This window comes from Lissotriton helveticus, chromosome 2_2, assembly GCF_964261635.1.
Source record: "Lissotriton helveticus chromosome 2_2, aLisHel1.1, whole genome shotgun sequence".
Classification (NCBI taxonomy): Eukaryota; Metazoa; Chordata; class Amphibia; order Caudata; family Salamandridae; genus Lissotriton; species Lissotriton helveticus.
In genome coordinates this window covers 507,468,930-507,488,650 of record NC_136060.1, presented here as the reverse complement: position 1 = coordinate 507,488,650, position 19,721 = coordinate 507,468,930, and the positions used below count along the sequence as shown (strand labels likewise).

Below are 19,721 nucleotides of genomic sequence, written 5' to 3'. Positions count from 1 at the left end.
ACATCAATTACTTAGAATTGAAGACAATCTTCCTTGCACTGAAGGCCTTTCAAACAAGACTGTACAAGCACAGGGTATTGATACAAACAGACAACACCACTGCGATGTTCTACATCAACAAGCAGGGGGGCACACAGTCCGCACCGCTTTCAACGCTGGCGCAGGAGATATGGAGATGGGCCATCCCTCTCAAGATAGACCTGCTAGCCATACACCTACCAGGGAAGGACAACATACAAGCCGATTGGCTCAGCAGGCAGACATCGGCATCCCACGAGTGGGAGCTCAATGCTCAGGAGACAAGATACCTGTTCGACAGGTGGGGGACACCATCGGTGGACCTGTTTGCCACACGCCAGAATGCAAAATGCCAAAACTTCGCATCCAGGCAGCCCGAGGAGGGGACACTGGGGAATGCCCTATGGATAGATTGGTCAAGGACATTTGCCTACGCCTTTCCCCCGATACCACTGATGCACAGAGTACTGAGCAAGTGCAGAGCGAGCAACATGACACTGATACTGGTCGCACCGCAGTGGGCGAGGCAGACCTGGTACTCGCAGATCATGGAGATGACACAGTGTGCACCCCACAGATTCAGCAGGAGGAAAGATCTACTGTCCATGCAGAACGGAGAGGTACTGCATCCAGAGCCAGAGAGCATGAGCCTAGTAGCGTGGCTCCTGAGGACATAGAGTTCGCACATTTGAGACTACCAGAAAGCACCCTGAGGGTACTTCGGGAGGCACGAAGGCCCAGCACTCGAAAGTGCTACGTTGCGAAATGGAAAAGATTCACAATATGGTGCAGACAGGAAAGACTCCACAATAAGATGAAGAGGGACTCCACAGTGCTAAGGTACCTGACGCACTTACTGGAGAAGAACCTTAGCTCATCCTCGTTAAGAGTTCACTTGGCAGCGATAGTAGCCTACACAAGGGGAGAAACGTGCAGGAGCTTCTTCACATCACAGGTGGTGAAGAGATTCCTAGAAGGAGCGAAAAGGATCGCACCACCCAAGCGGGTGCCGCCACCTGCATGGAACTTGAACACAGTCCTAACGGAACTCATGAAAGAGCCCTTTGAACCACTTCACAAGGCCTCCCTAAAGATGCTAACTATGAAAACAGCCTTCCTGGTTGCGATAACGTCCTTACGCAGAGTAAGCGAGCTTCAAGCGCTGACGCTACAAGAACCATACATACAAATACACAACGATAGAGTTGTGATGAGGACTGACCCACACTTCATGCCGAAGGTGGTATCCAATTTTCACATGAACCAGTCTATACAGATACCGAGTTTTTTCCAAAAACCCACAACCAGCGCAGAGAGAGCTCTGCACACCCTGGACGCCAGAAGGGCAGTCATGCACTACATTGAAAGGACAAAGGGGCACAGGAAAACGAAACAGTTTTTTGTGTCCTTCGCAAACAGCTTCATGGGCAAAGCAGTAACCAAAAGGACCATTGCACGATGGATCGCACAAACAATCCAACTCTGCCACAAACGGGCAGGACAGGAACTGGCTGAGGGGACACGTGCCCACTCCACCAGGAAGAAGGGCGCTACAATAGCCTTCCTGGCTAACACACCCATAGAGGACATATGCCTGGCGGCAACATGGGCTTCGGTGCACACGTTCACGAAGCACTACTGTGTGGACATACAAATGAACAAGGAAGCTCAAGTGGGACAGAAGGTGCTACAGCACATATTCAACACCCAACGCTCATCTTCCACCCAGCCGCCACAGAGATGAGAAACCGCTACAAAATCTATGCACAGCATAGTGAATCCAGAAAGATTCACGCTGCAAAACGAATAGTTTTCTTACCTGTCGGTGTAGTTTTGCAGCTTGAAGATCTTTCTGGATTCACTAGCGAACCCACCCACCTCCGCCAGAAAGATGAGGCTGGAGAGAGAAGAGGTGGTTAACTAAAGAATAGACTTTGAAAATACAAAGCGGTAAATACAAACTAAGAAGAACATTGCCATTACTTCGGAAACGAAAGAAACACGGAAAAAAAGAACCCGAAGATGGCGCCCAAGAGTGGGAGCTTCCGCAGGAAGCATGCCGACGTCACCGGAAATACACCCAAAGGGGGTGTGACGCCGACGCCCACCTGGGCAAAGAGAAAAAAAAAAAAAAAAACAAAGAAAAGACTACGAATCCGGACCCAACCACAAGACCGCGGAATAATGCACAGCATAGTGAATCCAGAAAGATCTTCAAGCTGCAAAACTACACCGACAGGTAAGAAAACTATTCGTTCTCTGGACATACATTGACTTCCACCCATAATCTCTCACCTGCGAGTACCTTAACAATTTCTCTGCACTTTTGTCACCGTTATTTTCATTTTTTTTTAAATAAATACGTGTTTATATGCATTTTGTAAACCTTCCACAATATACTTTTTGTTGCTGCTTACATTCCTATTGATATGTCTTTTTAAATGTTAAATAAACTCTTGCTTGCTTCTCACTTCCTTTTTTTTTGGTTTTCCTGCAGGGGGCTGAGGTAGAGGGAACCAAGCTTGTATTGCAGCTGCGCCATCCCGATCATGCAACCCCTACAGTGGCAGCGACCAGCGGAAGGCCAAAGTAGGTATGCACCCATAGTTTGTGAGGTCCCCGTCCTCTCCAGTGCTCCCCAAATAGTAATACTGGAAACTGGTATAGTGAAGAATTGAGGGAGAGAGAGAGGGGTGGAGACTCGTGCGGAACAGTGACCCCCTGCTTGCTACCCCTAGCGTGGCGGCAGCCAATGGAAGTCAAATGTCAAAGTAAGCATGCATGCATAGTTGGGAAGGACTCCATTCTCTCTAGTCCCTCCCAACTAGGTGTTCTGGAAGTTGGGATAGTAAAGAGTTCGAGGCATGTGGGCTGCTAAATTCATATCTTAGCATTAGATCGCCGCCTAGTGTTGGGCTCGGATGATTGCACATTGTTGTCCTGGAAGAGTCTTCGAAGTATCCTGAGATAGGTGGCTCCTCCCCTGGACTACAGTGCGCATGGGCATCGGCTCCATCCCCAGATTGTTTTTTTCCGCCATTGGGTTCGGATGTGGTCTCGACGTCTTACTGTCGGAACCAAGTAAAACTTTCTTTTACCGGCCAAAAGGCCTCGATTTTCTTGCGTCGGTATTGTCTGCGCTCGGTCTCGAGTCTTCCGTCTCTTGAAGCCGGAATAAGCGGAGTTTTCTTCGCTTTCTAAACTTTGAGGCCTTCTCATCGCGACACGACTGCAAGCCTTTACGGACATGGAGCGGAGCCCGTTTAAGTACTGCCCGCTCTGTGGGTCCAAGTACCCACACATCGATCTACACCCCGTGTGTAACAAGTGCCTTTCGCCGGACCACGACGACGGCAAGTGCAAGGCCTGTGCACAGTTCCGCTCCAAGAAAACTCTCAAGCTTCGGCGCGCGGTGCGCTTGGAAGCTAGGCAAGCGGCCCCGGATCCGGAGAACATCTTCGGCGACCAGGAAGAAGAGGTCCAGGGTCACCATCTACAAATCTCCCCATCACAGACGGAGGTCGAGGCGGATCCGGGAGACGACGACGGAGTCGCGGGTCAGGTCCTCGAATACGTCGAAGAGGTAGGAGACGACGATGAGATTTATGGGGCCGCGGCAGACAGCTCGGGGGACGAGCTCTGCCCTGAAGGTTACGAAGATACCGACCGGGACACGGGATCGCCTGTCGGCCTTACCCAGGACCCGTTGCCGCAAGCCACAGCCCCGCCTTCAGGCCCGGCTACGGACTCACTTGCTGGGCACGCTGTTTCGAAACCGAAACTGAAACCATCGGGGTCGTCCACACCTAAAATGGCCGACCCGAAATCGAAACTGAAACCTAAGGACTCGAGTGTCCCTAAGATGGCTGCCGTGCCAGTGAAGAAATCGGTGCCCGTCACCCCATCGGCTCCGTCGACCTCCGGTCCGCAGAAGCCGAGGAAGTCTGTCGATTCCGATGCTCCAAAATCGAAACCGACGCCCGAGGAAGGGGCCTCCAAGAAAGATGGTCGGCACGGATCAGCGGCTACGGCGCCGTCCAAGCCCGCCAAGGTCGGCTCCAAAGAGGCTACGCACAAGGAGTCTGCGCCCCGGCCTCAGGATTCGGAGGTGCCGAAGACGGTTTCCGCGCCCAAACCGCACAAGGCCCACGAAGAAGTCGGATCCGAGGGACCGCTCAAGTCGGCGACGAAAACCACTGACAGTGTACCGTCCAACATTGCGGAGTCACTGCAGTGGATCAGGGAGAAAGCCTTTGCTCCATCGGCTCCGAAGCCATCACCGCAGCCGCAAAAGGACACTCCGGCAAAGCCTTCTGGAAAACTCCTCTTTCTCTTGCCACCTAAGGAGTCAACCCTCGCATTGAAAAGAAGTACAGGCCTGCGCCTGCGGACCCCGTCTACATCCGGGGACAATTGCCACTGGACTCTCTTGTGGTTGCCAATGCCAGGAAACGTGCCAACTCCCAGACAACGGGTGAAGCTCCTCCCCCGGATAAGGAGTCCAAAGTGCTTGAGGCAGGAGGCAAAAGAGTGGCTGCACAGGCGGCAAACTTTTGGCGCATCGCAAATACACAGGCGCTCCTGGCGCGTTATGATAGGGCGCACTACGACACCCTAGAACAGGTTATACAACACCTGCCCCCACAGTTCCAAGAAGGCACCAAGATGCTTATTGAGGAAGGAAAGCTAATATCAAATGCAGCCATCAAGTGTGCACTTGACGCTGCGGACACAGCTGCTAGGGCTATCAACACTAGCGTTATGCTGAGAAGACAAGCCTGGCTCCGCATCTCTGGGTTTAAGCAGGACATTCAGACAACAATTCTGAACCAGCCAGTCAATCCTGATAGTCTGTTTGGTCCGGATGTTGACACCACCCTAGAGAAAATAAAGAAGGACACGGAAACTGCTAAGTCTATGGGGGCCCTGCAGTCCCAACAGTTTCGTGGCAGCAATTTTCGTCGCTCAGGTGCACGTGGAGTCACCAGAGGACAGATGGGTCAACAATCCCAGTTCTCCAAAGGTGGGGCGCAATCCTCGTTCACTAAACAGAACAAGGGAGGTTATAGGAATAACAGCAACAGAGGTCGCGGCAGAGGAAACAACAGCTCCCGCACCTCTACTCCAAGCAAACAGTGACTTTCTGTCACTGCCCCCCGACCACCTAACACCTGTCGGGGGGAGACTGCAGCAGTTCCTGCCCGTCTGGAGAAACATCACCACCGACAGGTGGGTGCGACAACTAATCCAGTATGGTTATTGCCTAGAGTTGAAATCCACTCCACCCGACATCCCACCAAGGCAAAGGCCTATGTCCGCAGAGCACTTGCACTTATTGCAGCAGGAAGTGGTGGCGATGCTGCAAAAAGGCGCAATCGAGCTCGTGCCGGTGGGGGAGGAAGGCACAGGGGTGTATTCCCTGTACTTCCTTATTCCAAAGAAGGACGGTTCTCTCAGGCCCATTCTCGATCTACGTCCCCTCAACCTGTACATACTGTCAGAGCATTTCCATATGCTTACACTGCAGCAGATTCTTCCCTTGCTAAACCAGGGAGACTTCTTAGCCACCTTAGATCTCAAGGATGCTTATTTCCACATTCCACTACACCCGTCACACAGGAAATACCTCAGGTTCACAATTCAAGGCAGGCACTACCAGTTCAAAGTCCTACCCTTCGGAGTCACTACGGCCCCGAGGGTGTTCACCAAGTGTCTAGCGACAGTGGCGGCGCACCTCAGGAGGCAGAACATCCATGTCTACCCCTACCTAGACGACTGGCTCGTGCAGGCCAAGTCAGAGCAACAGTGCGCCGCAGACATGTCGACTACAATTCACCTTCTTCACGATCTGGGTTTCTCCCTGAATTACCCAAAATCGCACCTTCAGCCGGCACATGTCCGGCAGTTCCTGGGTGCTACGATCAACACCCTGACAGCCATGGCTCAGCCAAACCAAGTCAGAATCGACAGCATTCAGTCACTGATCCAACGATTCCGACCAAGACACTCCCTGCCAGCGAGAGTGTTCATGCAGTTGATTGGCATGATGGCCTCCTGCATCTTCATAGTCCCTCACGCACGGTTACATATGCGCCCGCTCCAGGAATGCTTAGCGAATCAGTGGACACAGGCTCGTGGCCAATTGACAGACCTAGTGTTGGTTACCAGTCGGGCATACGACTCTCTGCATTGGTGGACTCCACACAACCTTTGCAAGGGCCGACTGTTCCACGAGCCCGTGCCGCAGATTGTCCTGACGACGGACGCATCTCTCCAGGGATGGGGAGCACATGTGCTCACTTACACAGTGCAGGGACTATGGACGACGCAGCAACAGAAGATGCACATCAACTATCTGGAACTGATGGCAATCTTCATGGCGCTCAAGTCCTTCATTGTACATCTGAGCAACAAGGTCGTGCTAGTCCGGACGGACAACATGACCGCGATGTACTACATTCAAAAACAGGGGGGCACCCACTCGCCACAGCTGTCTCATCTGGCTCAGAGCATGTGGAAGTGGGCCATTCAGAGGAACATTTTCCTCATGGCAGAACACCTCCCGGGCAAGGACAATCAGATGGCGGATCTGCTCAGCAGATACAGCCATCAGATGCACGAGTGGGAGATACACCCTTCTGTTCTCCACCCGTTCTTCCAGCAGTGGGGTCATCCGGAGATAGACCTGTTCGCAACAAAGGAGAACGCAAAATGCCGACTCTTTGCCGCCAGGTTCCCTCACCCACAGTCGCAGGGGAATGCGATATGGATGAACTGGTCAGGCAAATTTGCATACGCTTTTCCGCCAGCCCCTCTAATACCGCTGGTCGCAAGAAAGCTAAGGCAGCACTCCATGACTCTCGTCCTGGTTGCTCCAACGTGGGCACGACAGGCTTGGTACACCACGTTCCTCGAACTCTCAGTGGTGCCGCATCAAAGACTGCGCCTCACGCCCAGTCTTTTGACGCAGAACCATGGAGACATTCAGCATCCAGATCCGCGACAGCTCAACCTGGCGATCTGGCTCCTGAAGTCCTAGAGTTTGGATACCTTAACCTACCTCCAGAATGCATGAGTATCATCAAGGAGGCAAGGAAACCAACTACTGGGGCATGCTATGCTGCTAAGTGGAAGCGTTTTGTCATCTACTGTACGTCCAATGACATCAACCCACTAGATGCATCTATTCCCAACATCATCTGCTATCTGTTACATCTCTACAAGTGCAATCTGGCGTACACTTCCATTAGGATACATCTCTCAGCCATAGCGGCTTATCTTCAGAACAGGCAGCACCTCTCTGTCTTCAGAGTGCCCGCCATTAAAGCCTTCCTTGAAGGTCTGAAGAGAGTCATTCCCCCAAGAACACCACCAGCTCCGGTGTGGAACCTCAACGTCGTTCTCACCAGACTGATGGGGCCACCATTTGAGCCACTGCACTCGTGTGAGCTCCAATTCCTTACGTGGAAAGTGGCTTTTCTGATAGCTATTACGTCTCTGAGGCGTGTCAGTGAGCTGCAAGCGCTCACCATACAAGAGCCGTTCATTCAAATTCACCCAAATAGGGTAGTGCTACGCACTAACCCTAAATTCCTTCCTAAGGTGGTGTCACATTTTCATCTTAACCAAACTATTGACTTACCAGCATTCTTTCAAAACCCGCAAACGGTGGCGGAAAGAATGCTCCATACCTTAGATGTACGGAGGGCGTTGATGTACTACATAGACAGAACACAACCCTTTAGAAAGACAAAACAACTCTTTGTTGCCTTCGCACCACAACACAAAGGCAACCCAATTTCCAAAGCAGGGATAGCCAGGTGGATTGTTAAGTGCATCCAGATATGTTATCAAAAAGCCAAGCGCACTTTAACAATACCCCCCAGAGCGCACTCCACACGCAAACTGGGGGCATCCATGGCTTTCCTAGGGAACATTCCTTTAGAGGATATTTGCAGAGCAGCCACGTGGGTCACACCACATACCTTCACAAAACACTACTGTGTTGATGTGCATTCCAAGCAGCAAGCAGCTGTAGGACAGGCTGTTCTCAGGACACTTTTTCAGGTTTCTGCAGCTGGCACGGGCAACCGCCGCTGATGGAGGGACTGCTATGTATTCTATGCTAAGATATGAATTTAGCAGCCCACATGCCTCGAACTGAATATGCTACTTACCAGTATGCATCTGTTCTTGGCATGTAGGGCTGCTAACATTCATATCGCCCGCCCTCCTCCCCGGTGCCTGTCGCAGCTGCAGATATACTATTGTATTTATTCATTAGCATGGACATCCTTTACACTTTCACTCCATCTCCTGCCACAATGGCGAAAAACAATCTGGGGATGGAGCCGATGCCCATGCGCACTGTAGTCCAGGGGAGGAGCCACCTATCTCAGGATACTTCGAAGACTCTTCCAGGACAACAATGTGCAATCATCCGAGCCCAACACTAGGCGGCGATCTAATGCTAAGATATGAATGTTAGCAGCCCTACATGCCAAGAACAGATGCATACTGGTAAGTAGCATATTCAATTTGGGGGGTGGGACTTACAGGCTTACTCTTATGGCACTTTACCGCCTCCTGCTGTAAATGAAACCTTCGATGATCTTGTTCATGGGTAACTCTCTGGACCACCCAGCGTTCTTCTCTCGTCAGATAATAGCTCCACATTTGACTCCTCTGTGGTGATGTTGCAGCACACTCATCTGAAAATAAATAAATAAATAAAATAAATAAATAAATAAAAAATAAAAACAAAATAAATGCTTGATCCCCCCTGAGGATGAGAATGAAGGAATGGAACGCACGCCTTTCAGAAGATGTCGTCAGTACCGTTCTAAATATCCCCTTTAGACCCTCCTGTTATAGCCTCTGAATATGTCTCTCTACTTTGATTCCAAAGCAATGTAAGATCGGGTCTACTTTGCTCTGCCTCAGTAAGGCGAGTAAAGCCCTTGCTTTTTGGCTTTCACAATTTAACTCATATGTGTCTTGTAAAGGAAGCGGTGAAGTCTTACCAGTGTATTAGCCGGTGACTGTTTGGCCTTGCAATAATTTTTCTCTGGAGTGATATAAGACACTTTTGAGTTCCAGCTAACCCTCAGCCCTAACAAGCTGCGGCTAACACTCATCGCAACCCTGAATCCTAAAACACCAGGTAGCCTATTCTGCCCCACCCTCAAACACACCAACCCTACCTACTCCACTCCTATCTTCCTTCCCCAGCCCTAACACCCACCTCCACCACAAGCACCCCGAGCTCTAAAAACTGCCCGTTCCCCAACCCGAGCCCTAAAACCCATTCCGGTCGCAACACCCCTCAGCCCTCAAAAAACCCCGCTCCCAGACCCTACTTCCAGACACTCTTCCCTTCCTCCAACGCTTCCCTAGCCCTGAGCACCAAAACTGCCCCATGCCCAGCCCTGAACCCTAAAACTGTACCTGTTCCTAGCCCTGAGGCCTAAAACCGGCCTCTGCAGCAGCCCGTTCCTGGCCTCCAACTCCACACACACTACCCTACCTCTAGTCTATATATACACTACTCCTTCCTTGTCCCCAGTCAAAAAAAAACCTCCATCACCCACTGTCCAACTAATTAAACATTTCTCAAATGCCATGCATGTCAGGTTAGACTAATGCAATTTGTTAGTCTTTACCGCACCCTCACAATGACATACGATTCTTGCACAATCAGCTAATTAAAAGCAGGTTCCTGGCAGTCTCTGAGGGCCTCTATTGCTTGGCAGCTCCAAACAGTGACAAGACGGAGACCATTGCCTGTCCTCTCCCTATCTGTGCTGGGGAGGACGGGCCTTGCCCTCTCGGGGCATCCTCGTGCACCGCTAGCAGCCCCTTTGCAGTCCCACTCACTGCCATAACTGCACCCCCTTCAGTACCACAGCTGACATTTGGACTCTATGTTCGGACGTTCAGGTGGCCCCGGTGTCCTTCAGAGCTAGAGAGAATGGATTGCCTTGGTGCTGAACTTCCAACCTGGTGCCCTCGTTGCGAAATCGGTCAGGCTTGCGACCGGGTACAGGCAGAGGCACAGAGAAGCACATCCAGCATAGATCCACACTGCAAGCTGTCGCCCTCCCAGCCCGTGGTGGTTTGTACAGCGAGGGTTCCCATTGCTGACCGCTCGTGCCGACCCTTGAATTTACAGTTTGGGGGGTGTGCCTGCCATTCACCATGACCAAAGACGATCTACCCTCTACGACGGCCTAAGAAAGTAACATGTATAGATGTGCTAATATGGGCATGGGAGAGTGCAGCACTGCTGGCGGCCATTAAGCAGTCCAGGATATGTCGGAAGCTAAGACTCCGATGTTAACCTGCTCAGTCAAGATCTCTGGAGAGCGGTAGAGCCAATCACTTAAATTGGAGGCCAGGGTATACGGTGACGAGGATTCGGTCACGACCGTACGGCAAAAAGTCAACACCTTGAAAGTCGTGATGAAGGAGCTGGCAGTGTGCATGGAGTGGCATGATGAGCAAAAAAAGATGGATTCAGGCCTAGATCTCTGTACTGGGGTGAATGTATGACATTGTTCCGCATTCTGTCCATCAACTGTTGTTTTTGCATATGTTACCCCAAGTGGGACGGGTATGCTCAGACGTGTGTCCCGTGCTCTCCATGCCACTGGATTCAAGCTATCCTGGCTGATGAGGGGTGAAACCCCGAAACCAGTCCTAGGTTGCTTGTTTCCAGTCCAGGGAGGACCAGGCTTGGTAGTTATGGCTGGACTGTTCCCATTGGGTGCAAGGTCAAGAGTGATTTGCATATGGCTGGGTTCAAACTGGAATGGCATGGTGAGCAAAAAAAACGATGGATTTCGGCCCAGATCTCTGTACTGGGGTGAATGTATGACATTGTTCTGCATTCTGCCCATCAATTGTTCTTTTTGCATTCAGCGAGCCACACGCCAGAATATTAGGTGCTTGTACTATGCCTTGGCTCTGGCAGACTGATTGGGGAGGCCAGTAATGGTACTACTAGTGGATGTAGATAAAGCTTTCGATTCAGCCAACTGGGAGTAGCTGTTTGTCCTTCTAAGCATGTGAACCTGGGCTCCAGATTCCATTTGTATATGCGCTTGCCTTATACCGTTCTGTCCGCCACAAATAGCCCTCTCTACGGACGATGTCCTATTCTTCCTCAAGCCTGGTGGCCTCAGGACTCCGCATTTTGCAGATCATGCCGATCTCTGGCAAGACCTACATGAACGCTGCAAAGTCTGTGATGTTTCCTGTTGGAGGTGGAGCTGGCGACTTGGAGTGGGTGTCGGGGTTGATGCTGGCCACCGGGAAGGAGGGGTTGGGTGGGGAGGGGAGGCTCTCTCCAGACTCTGACTTGTCATGGACCCATAATGTAGCCTCGGTGCTGTCTCGCATCAAAGAGGAGGAAAGGGCCTGGTCCTTGTTGCTGCTGTCCTTGGGTAGATCGGCGATTTTTAAAATGGTCTCCCTACCCCGATTACTATACCGGTTTCAAAACTACCCATATACTATTCCACATCATGCTTTAGACAGGTCCTGCGGTCCTGAGCGGGTCCTTGCGTGGGTGAGGGGCAGCACGTATTGCAGCCGCAGATGTATGTTTGCATTATGCCGTCTCCCATCTACTGATTATCAACGACTGGTGTTATGGCCCCCAGGAGGAGCCCGCGTATGAGTCGGGGAGATGGATGATACCTCCGTACTTGACTACCTCTATAGTGGGAGGAGGGTGGGGCTTCTTCCTTTGGCAACCCAGGCGGTCATCGATACCTGGAGACGCTCCCTCCGGTGGATCGGGTAGTGGGGAGACTGACACAGTGGACTCTTTTGTGGCCTAGCACTATCCTTCAAGTGGCCCTTTTGGGTGGCTTCCAGAAATGGGATACCATAGGAATATCCACTCAAGGAGATGTTATGTGAGGTATTGTGTGAAAATCCTTTCAAGAGATGCAAAGTGACTATTTAATGCACCGTAGCCAATTCTATCAATATATGGAGTTTCAGCGCGCCATGTCCCCTTATCTCAGGGACCTCCAGGAGCTGCCAGAGTTTGGCCCATTGAGGGCAAACTCGTGATGGGAGCCTTGGGCACCCAAAATATCACGAAAATATATCAGTCCCCGAACACAAACAGTTCCACCACACTGCCAGCATTAAGGGCGGCATGGAAGGCGGACATCGACAAACTAGATGATGTCAGGATGGAGGCTCTGGAAGCTCCCCGACTCTGCTTGATACAACTAAAATACCTACACAGAGCCTCATTTACACAGCGCTGCCTCTGGCGCAAGGGTGTGATTGGTTCCCCTGTGTGCCTCTGCTGTGGGCGGGTGAGGGTGCATGCCTCCATACAGTCTGGAACTGTGTAGCATCAACTTCTTCTTGGTGGGGTATTAGAAGTGTGGCTCAGGGGTTAGAGGCAGCAGACCCGGAAGCTGAGATCGGTCCTGGACCAGGGTTCAATTCCCCGCCTCGGCGGGTCTTGGGCTAAAAATTCCACGGACTCGATAATTCTCGCCCCGGTGCCTCCTCGACTCTCGGGTTCACACTCTGCGACTCTGGGCAATAGCTTGCTTAATCTCCACAACGGCCCCTCGCGGCGGGATGCCTGACTTTCACCTTGTGGATACCCTGATATCTCACAGGGGAATACCAGGACGGGTTCCCTAAGCAAGCGCCGGGAAACCCACTGCGGGTAGCTGTGCGCTATATAAGCTCAACTACATTTACATTTACATTTACATTTACATCCTGCGTCAGGGAGGTCCTTTCCTGGGAAGTTCCTTTTTGACCCCAAGTGAATTCTTGTCCATAGCACAGAGGGCAGAGGAGGGAATTGGTATAAAAGGCAGTTGCTGTTGCTAGGGCTTACGTTGTCAAGGTCTGCACTCCGCAGGATCGTTGTGATGTGATAAAGCTCCACCTCCGGACCTCCCAAACACCCTGATTAGTAATGCACAGGGTGTTCAAGTGATACGGTGAGGGAAAAAACCCCTAAAAGGGGAAAAACCCGAGAAAGGAAAGGAAGGGAGCAGCTGGGAAAGGGAAGCTGTGAAAAGAAAAGTACACAGGTTAAATACAAGTAACAAAGCCCTACTCTCTTTCAATTCTCACTGAAACAATAGTCTAAAGCCACCTGCCTGTTGCTGCCCTTTGCACGTCCAGCCAACCTCTACTCCTTCTTCTCTCCTTCCCTGTACAACAGGAATGCCAGCATTAGTATGTGTGCATAAAATACCGTTATAGGGACATACATCGATGATGGAGGAAACCTACCCCAAGGGGAATAACCACCCGCTCCAATCAATATCCTAGGTCACAGCAGACCTGAGAAGTGGATTCCATCATCCACAGATCCTGATAAGGTCCTGATATCAATTGGCTGTACTCCAAACGCGGTAAGGCGTAGTTACTGCACCACCACCCTCCGCTTTGGTACATATAGGTCTTTAACACAAAATAGTTAGTCACCCCAAACACGGCAAGGCGTAGTTCCTGCACCACCACCCTCCGCTTTGGTACTAGTAAGCTTTCCACACAAAATAGTCAGTACCCCAAACACGGCAAGGTGTAGTTACCGCACTACTGCCCTCCGCTTTGGTACCTGTATTCCACAACAATCAGTGCAAACCATATAACAATGTTTTCGTGTCGGCAATGTGAAGGAAAGCCCCCCTCTACATTCCGCCACTAGACGAGATCGAAGAACCCACAGTAAACAAAAGATATGTGAGTAGCCACTCACTGTCTCCACAGTTTCTGCTTCAAAACAAACGCCCCAGATAAGGCTAAGTCTGACTTCTGTGAGCAGGGCTCACACGCTACAAATGCCAAGAGCGCCACAGGGAAATGGCGCGGTACTGTACCAGGACGTTGGAATCACCGTCAGGGATTCTTCCCGAATCTCAGCAGGACAAGCCAGAGAACCGCCAGAGCTTCCGCGGGAAATGCGGAAAGAATCAAGTACACCCGCGTCCTGTCCAAGGCGCGCTATAACGCTGCGCCGCTAGGAATCATGGGAATTGTAGTTCTGGAGCTAAGCATCATGGGGGATGTAGTGTTTGCTGCTCAAAGTCAGGTAGGCGCAAAGTCAGATCCTGACATACGTTGGCGAAAAGAGATGTAGCTAAAATGTGGAAAGTGGACACTCCAACTTCAATCGGGACCTGGAAGAGGGGGATGGACCATAGTATGAGCCTTGAAGTAGTGGTGTGTCAGGCCAGGGGCAGCCCCCCGCCCCCCCCCCCCCCAAAAAAAAACACCCAAAAATGTGGCAAAGATGGGATGGTTATAGGGGGTATAGTCCTACCTCCTGTTCGCTCTCTCGATTCCTAGCTGGATGACAAAATACACAACTGTGGCACCACAACAAGAGAGACTGGGATGTGTGTCTAATGCTTAACTTGATTGTGGGATCTACTGGGGGTATGCGATGTGCGGAAGGAATATATGGGACTGACTGCAAGTTGCGGTGTTGCAGTTATTTATGCTTTTTTTTTATTACAATCTCCTCTGTATGTTTGTAAGCCGGTTTGGCCATGATTTATTAGAAAAATCCATTAAACTGTAGTCATGTAGTTTTTTGTTGTTGCAAAAGAAGTGTTTATATCGCAAGTAAGCACAGTTACAATATGGCAATGTCAGACATAAGCCAGTTGAAAACTTGGCAGCTGTTGGACCCGGCCTCCTGGCGTGGTCCTACCCCTCCCGCATGGCGGGCCCAGGACGACATCGGCCCTCCATCGAGCCACGGTCACCCCCTGGGCACGACCCGACACGAACTACCGACAAGAAGCAACCACCCTAGCAAACCACGGCTCTCCCCCCTGGAACATGGCGTACCCTGCACGCCCCACCACTGCCGGTCCGGCTACCCCTCCGGATCACACTCCAAGCCCGACTCCAGCTTGGGCCCATCACGTCCCGAGCACGTGGCCTCGCCCGACTCCATCTTGGGCCCATCACGTCCCGAGCCCGTGGCCTCGGCCCCGGCCAAGGCCCCAGCGAAGCCCCGACATCGAGGCACCAAGATCCCCCCGGGTGGTAGAGTGGCCACTCAACGGATCCAAGAGGAGGGGAGTTTCGATGGCCCTCCAGCCGTCCCCGGATGCCTGGTATCGATCGCCCTCCGGCCTCCCTGGGCGCTGGCTCCACCCCCCTGCTGGGTGTCTGGACACCACCATCCCGGCCCCTCTGACCCCCAGGCGCGAGGGTCCGGACATCAAAGGACTCCAGTCCTATATCTGGGCCAGACCTGGAGTAGGACGCCAGTTGTATCCTGGAGTCAAGAGCCCTGCTGACGCTGTCGCGGCTGACCCGAGAAGAACTCATTACCCTGAAGCCTGAACCCATCCTTGGAGCCTGCTGGCGCTGCCGCGGTCCATCTTAGCTGAACCATCTTTGGAGCCTGCTGGCGCTGCCGCGGTCCATCCTAGCTGAACCATCCTTGGAGCCTGCTGGCGCTGCCGCGGTCCATCTTAGCTGAACCATCTTTGGAGCCTGCTGGCGCTGCCGCGGTCCATCTTCGCCGAAACCACCTCGAGGCCTGCTGGCGCTGCCGCGGCCCCCTCTCCGTAGAGACCAACTGTTGAGTCCTGCTAGCGCTGCCGCGACTCGACCCCTCGGAACCCCCCGGCTCGAGGATTGAGAGCTGTGCGCAGGGTATCCCATCCTTCACCAGTACCGAGACTGTCCCGCTACCCTGTCCCTTGTTTACGAGACTTTTCAGATCCCTCGATCTGCCTGTACATATCGCTGGAGACAAGCAACCTTTATTCTTGATAAAGCCTAAGAACTTATCCTCTTGTGTGGTGTCTATTTGTAGTGGTGTGGTTACTCTGCTGTACGATCCTAGGAGAGGACCCTCACCCAGGAGGCCTCTCGACAACGCTCGGCTACTTCTAGATGGAGGGGTGGACATAGGGGTGGTCAGTCAGACATCTTCTGCCTCCCCCGGGATCGCCTTTCTAACAGCAGCCCTGATCAAAACAGGTTGGCTTGTTTGATGTAATTCGAGGTACATTAACGAATTAAAGCGGAGTACTTTTAGGGCACTGATGGAGCAGCGAGATTCACAATCTAAGGCGTAGCCTGTGTTCTGGCATCTGGGCTTTTAGGAAAAGGTATCATCAAAGAAACCATTTGGGGAAAGCATGTGAATCTACAACACTAGAGCCTGTGAATCAATTGTAACGGGTAAGTAGCATTTTCCTTGTAGTCCACAGTTTTTCAGTATGAATCTCATTCCTATTTTAACGAATGTAAATGGGAGTTCGAGGCATGTGGGCTGCTAAATTCATATCTTAGCATTAGATCGCCGCCTAGTGTTGGGTCCGGATGATCGCACATTGTTGTCCTGGAAGAGTCTTCGAAGTATCCTGAGATAGGTGGCTCCTCCCCTGGACTACAGTGCGCATGGGCATCGGCTCCATCTCCAGATTGTTTTTTTCCGCCATTGGGTTCGGATGCGGTCTCGACTTCTCTCTGTCGGACCCGAGTAAAACTCACTTTTTAAGGCCAAAAGGCCTCATATTTTGTAGCGTCGGTATTGTTTGCGCACGGTCTCGAGTTCTTCCAACTCTTGGAGTCGGATTCAGCGGAGTTTTTCACTCTTCGGACGTCGAGGCCTTCTCATCGCAACACGACCATAACTTTCCAGCATGGAGCGGAGTCCGTTTAAGTACTGTCCGCTCTGTGGGTCTAAGTACCCACATATAGACCTGCACCCGGTGTGTAACAAATGCCTTTCACCGGACCATGACGACGGCAAGTGCAAGGCTTGCGCTCAATTCCGGTCTAAGAAGACTCTCAAGCTCCGGCGCGCGGTGCGCCTGGAGGCCAGACAAGCGGCCCCGGATCCAGAAAACATCTTCGGCGACCAAGAAGAAGATGTACAGGGTCATCATCTCCAGATATCCCCACCCGAAACGGAGGTCGAGGCGGATCCGGTGGACGACGACGGAGTCGTGGGTCAAGGCCTTGAATACGTCGACGAGGTAGGGGACGTCGAAGAGATTTATGGGGCCGCGGCAGATAGCTCAGGGGACGAGCTATGCCCCGAAGGTTTCGAAGATCACGATCGGGTCACGGGATCGCCACTTGGCCTTACCCAAGACCCCGTGCCGCAAGCCACGGCCCCGCCATCAGGCCCGGCCACGAACATACTTGCTGAGCAGGCAGGATCGAAACCGAAACCGAAACCTACGGTGTCGACTACACCTAAAATGGCCGAACCGAAAACGAAACCGAAACTTATGGACTCGAGCGTCCCTAAAATGGCGACCGGCCCACATAAAACTACTGCACCCGCCGCCGCATCGGCTCCGTCGACCTCCGGTCCGCAGAAGTCGAAGAAGTCTGTCGATCCCACAGGGACAAAATCGGCGCCAGAGGAGGGATCCTCTAAAAAGGGTGGTCGGCACGGATCAACCGCGACGACACCGTCTAAGCACGCCAAGGCCAGCGGCACGGCTCCGGTTACGCCTGGGACTCAGTTAGTCGGTCGCGTAGTGGACACGGATCCGACACAGGCGCACGGATCGACAGCTGGCACATCTGCGCATCGATCCAAGGACTCTGGGTCAGCGACAACTGCATCGGCGTCCAAACCTAAGAAAGGCCACCATGACGTCGGATCCGAGGGGAAGGTCAAGACATCCTCGTCAGCGCCCAAAGCCACTGTGAGTGAAGCGTCCCCCATCGCCGCTTCGCTACAGAGAATCAGGGACAAGGCCGCTGCTACGTCGGCTCCGTTGCCGTCGCCTCAAACGTCGAAGGACGCTCCGGCAAAGACTAAAAGTAAGCTTCTCTTCCTTCTGCCGCCGAAAGAGGCTCCGAAGGCCTTTTCCACGAAATCGACGCCAAAGAAGCCGGATTCTTCTACGACGGGAGCACCTTCAGGTCGAGAACTCGAATGAGAAGATGATTCTGAGCACTTCATCGACGCCAACACAGGCAAATTAACCCTATACAAAAGGAGGATCACTTCAGAGCCTCTGGACTCCTATGTCATCCCACTAAAGAAAAAAAGGGTTCCTCAGGACGCTTCTAACCTCATTGAGCCTATCCAGCCTCCTCCAAGAAGAAGCCCTACTCCCTCACCAGAACAATCTGAAGGTGAGGGATATGATGAAGAGGACCAATACACCTTCCCCATCAATGAACCAGATGCACATCCAGATGCATATGATGACATTGGTGACCAAGGCACCCAGACTGTGGGGCAAGACCCACAACCTTTCAGTGCACGTGCATCCCCAACAGAGGATTCTGCAGGTTTTCATGCACTCATCGAGAGGGCAGCTGCTAATCATGACGTAGACATGCATGCTGACCCGGTTGAAGAAGACTTTCTCTTTGACACCTTTTCAGTCTCGGAGAGGACTGTAAAGACACTGCCTATGCTCAAGGGGGTCCTCAAACATGCTGCGGACATCTTTAAAGAACCTACCAGGGCGAGAGTGGTCAATCCACGTATTGAAAAAAAGTACAGACCAGCACCTGCAGACCCTGCATACATTCGGGGACAGTTGCCGCTGGACTCCCTGGTGGTCGCCAATGCCCGCAAAAGGGCCAACTCCCAAACAACGGGTGAAGCTCCTCCCCCAGATAAAGAGTCCAAAGTGCTAGAGGCAGGGGGCAAAAGAGTAGCTGCACAGGCTGCAAACTTTTGGCGTATTTCTAATACACAAGCACTCTTAGCACGTTACGATAGGGCGCATTATGACACCCTAGAGCAGATTGTACAACACCTGCCTCCGCAGTTTCAAGAGGCCACAAAACTGCTTATTGAGGAAGGAAAATTGATCTCCAACGCAGCCATCAAGTGTGCACTTGACGCCGCAGACACAGCAGCTAGGGCGATCAACACTAGCGTCATGCTCAGACGACAGGCTTGGCTCCGCATATCAGGGTTTAAACCTGATATTCAGACAACCATCCTTAATCAGCCAGGCAATCCTGATCGACTGTTTGGTCCAGATGTTGACACCACCCTCAAAGATAAAAAAGGACTCAGAAACTACTAAGTGCATGGGGGCCCTACAGTCACAACAGTTTCGTGGCAGCAATTTTCGTCGCTCAGGTGCACGTGGAGTCACCAGAGGACAAATGGGTCAACAATCTCAATTCTCAAAAGGTGGAGCACAATCCTCGTTCACAAAACAGAACAAGGGAGGCTACAGAAATAACAGCAACAGAGGTCGCGGCAGAGGAAACAACAGCTCCCGCTCCTCTATCCCAAGCAAACAGTGACTCTCTGTCACTGCCCCCCGACCACTTAACACCTGTCGGGGGGAGACTGCAGCAGTTCCTGCCCGTCTGGAGAAACATCACCACAGACAGGTGGGTGCGACAACTAGTTCAGTACGGTTATTGCCTAGAGTTGAAATCCACTCCACCCAACATCCCGCCAAGGCAAAGGCCTATGTCCGCAGAGCACTTGCACTTATTGCAGCAGGAAGTAGTGGTGATGCTGCAAAAAGGCGCAATCGAGCTCGTGCCGGTGGGAGAGGAAGGCACAGGGGTATATTCCCTGTACTTCCTTATTCCAAAGAAGGACGGATCTCTCAGACCCATTCTAGATCTACGTCCCCTCAACCTGTACATACTATCAGAACACTTCCATATGCTTACATTGCAACAGATTCTTCCCTTGCTAAACCAAAAAGACTTCTTAGCAACCTTAGATCTCAAGGATG

The 19,721-nt window shown here is 52.0% G+C and overlaps 1 protein-coding gene across 4 annotated transcripts in view; it reads left to right on the top strand.

The window, feature by feature from the left end:
• TTC31 (tetratricopeptide repeat domain 31) overlaps nucleotides 1-19,721 on the top strand; it is a 136,032-nt gene that overhangs the window by 105,144 nt on the left and 11,167 nt on the right. For 2 of the 4 annotated variants that reach the window (XM_078678784.1, XM_078678782.1), the window contains exon 17: nucleotides 2,516-2,607. In XM_078678784.1, coding sequence (XP_078534910.1) covers nucleotides 2,516-2,607 — 92 coding nt within the window. Of the gene's footprint in view, nucleotides 1-2,515; nucleotides 2,612-19,721 lie in introns of all 4 variants that reach the window. The other 2 variants (XM_078678786.1, XM_078678785.1) reach the window with 1 other exon arrangement.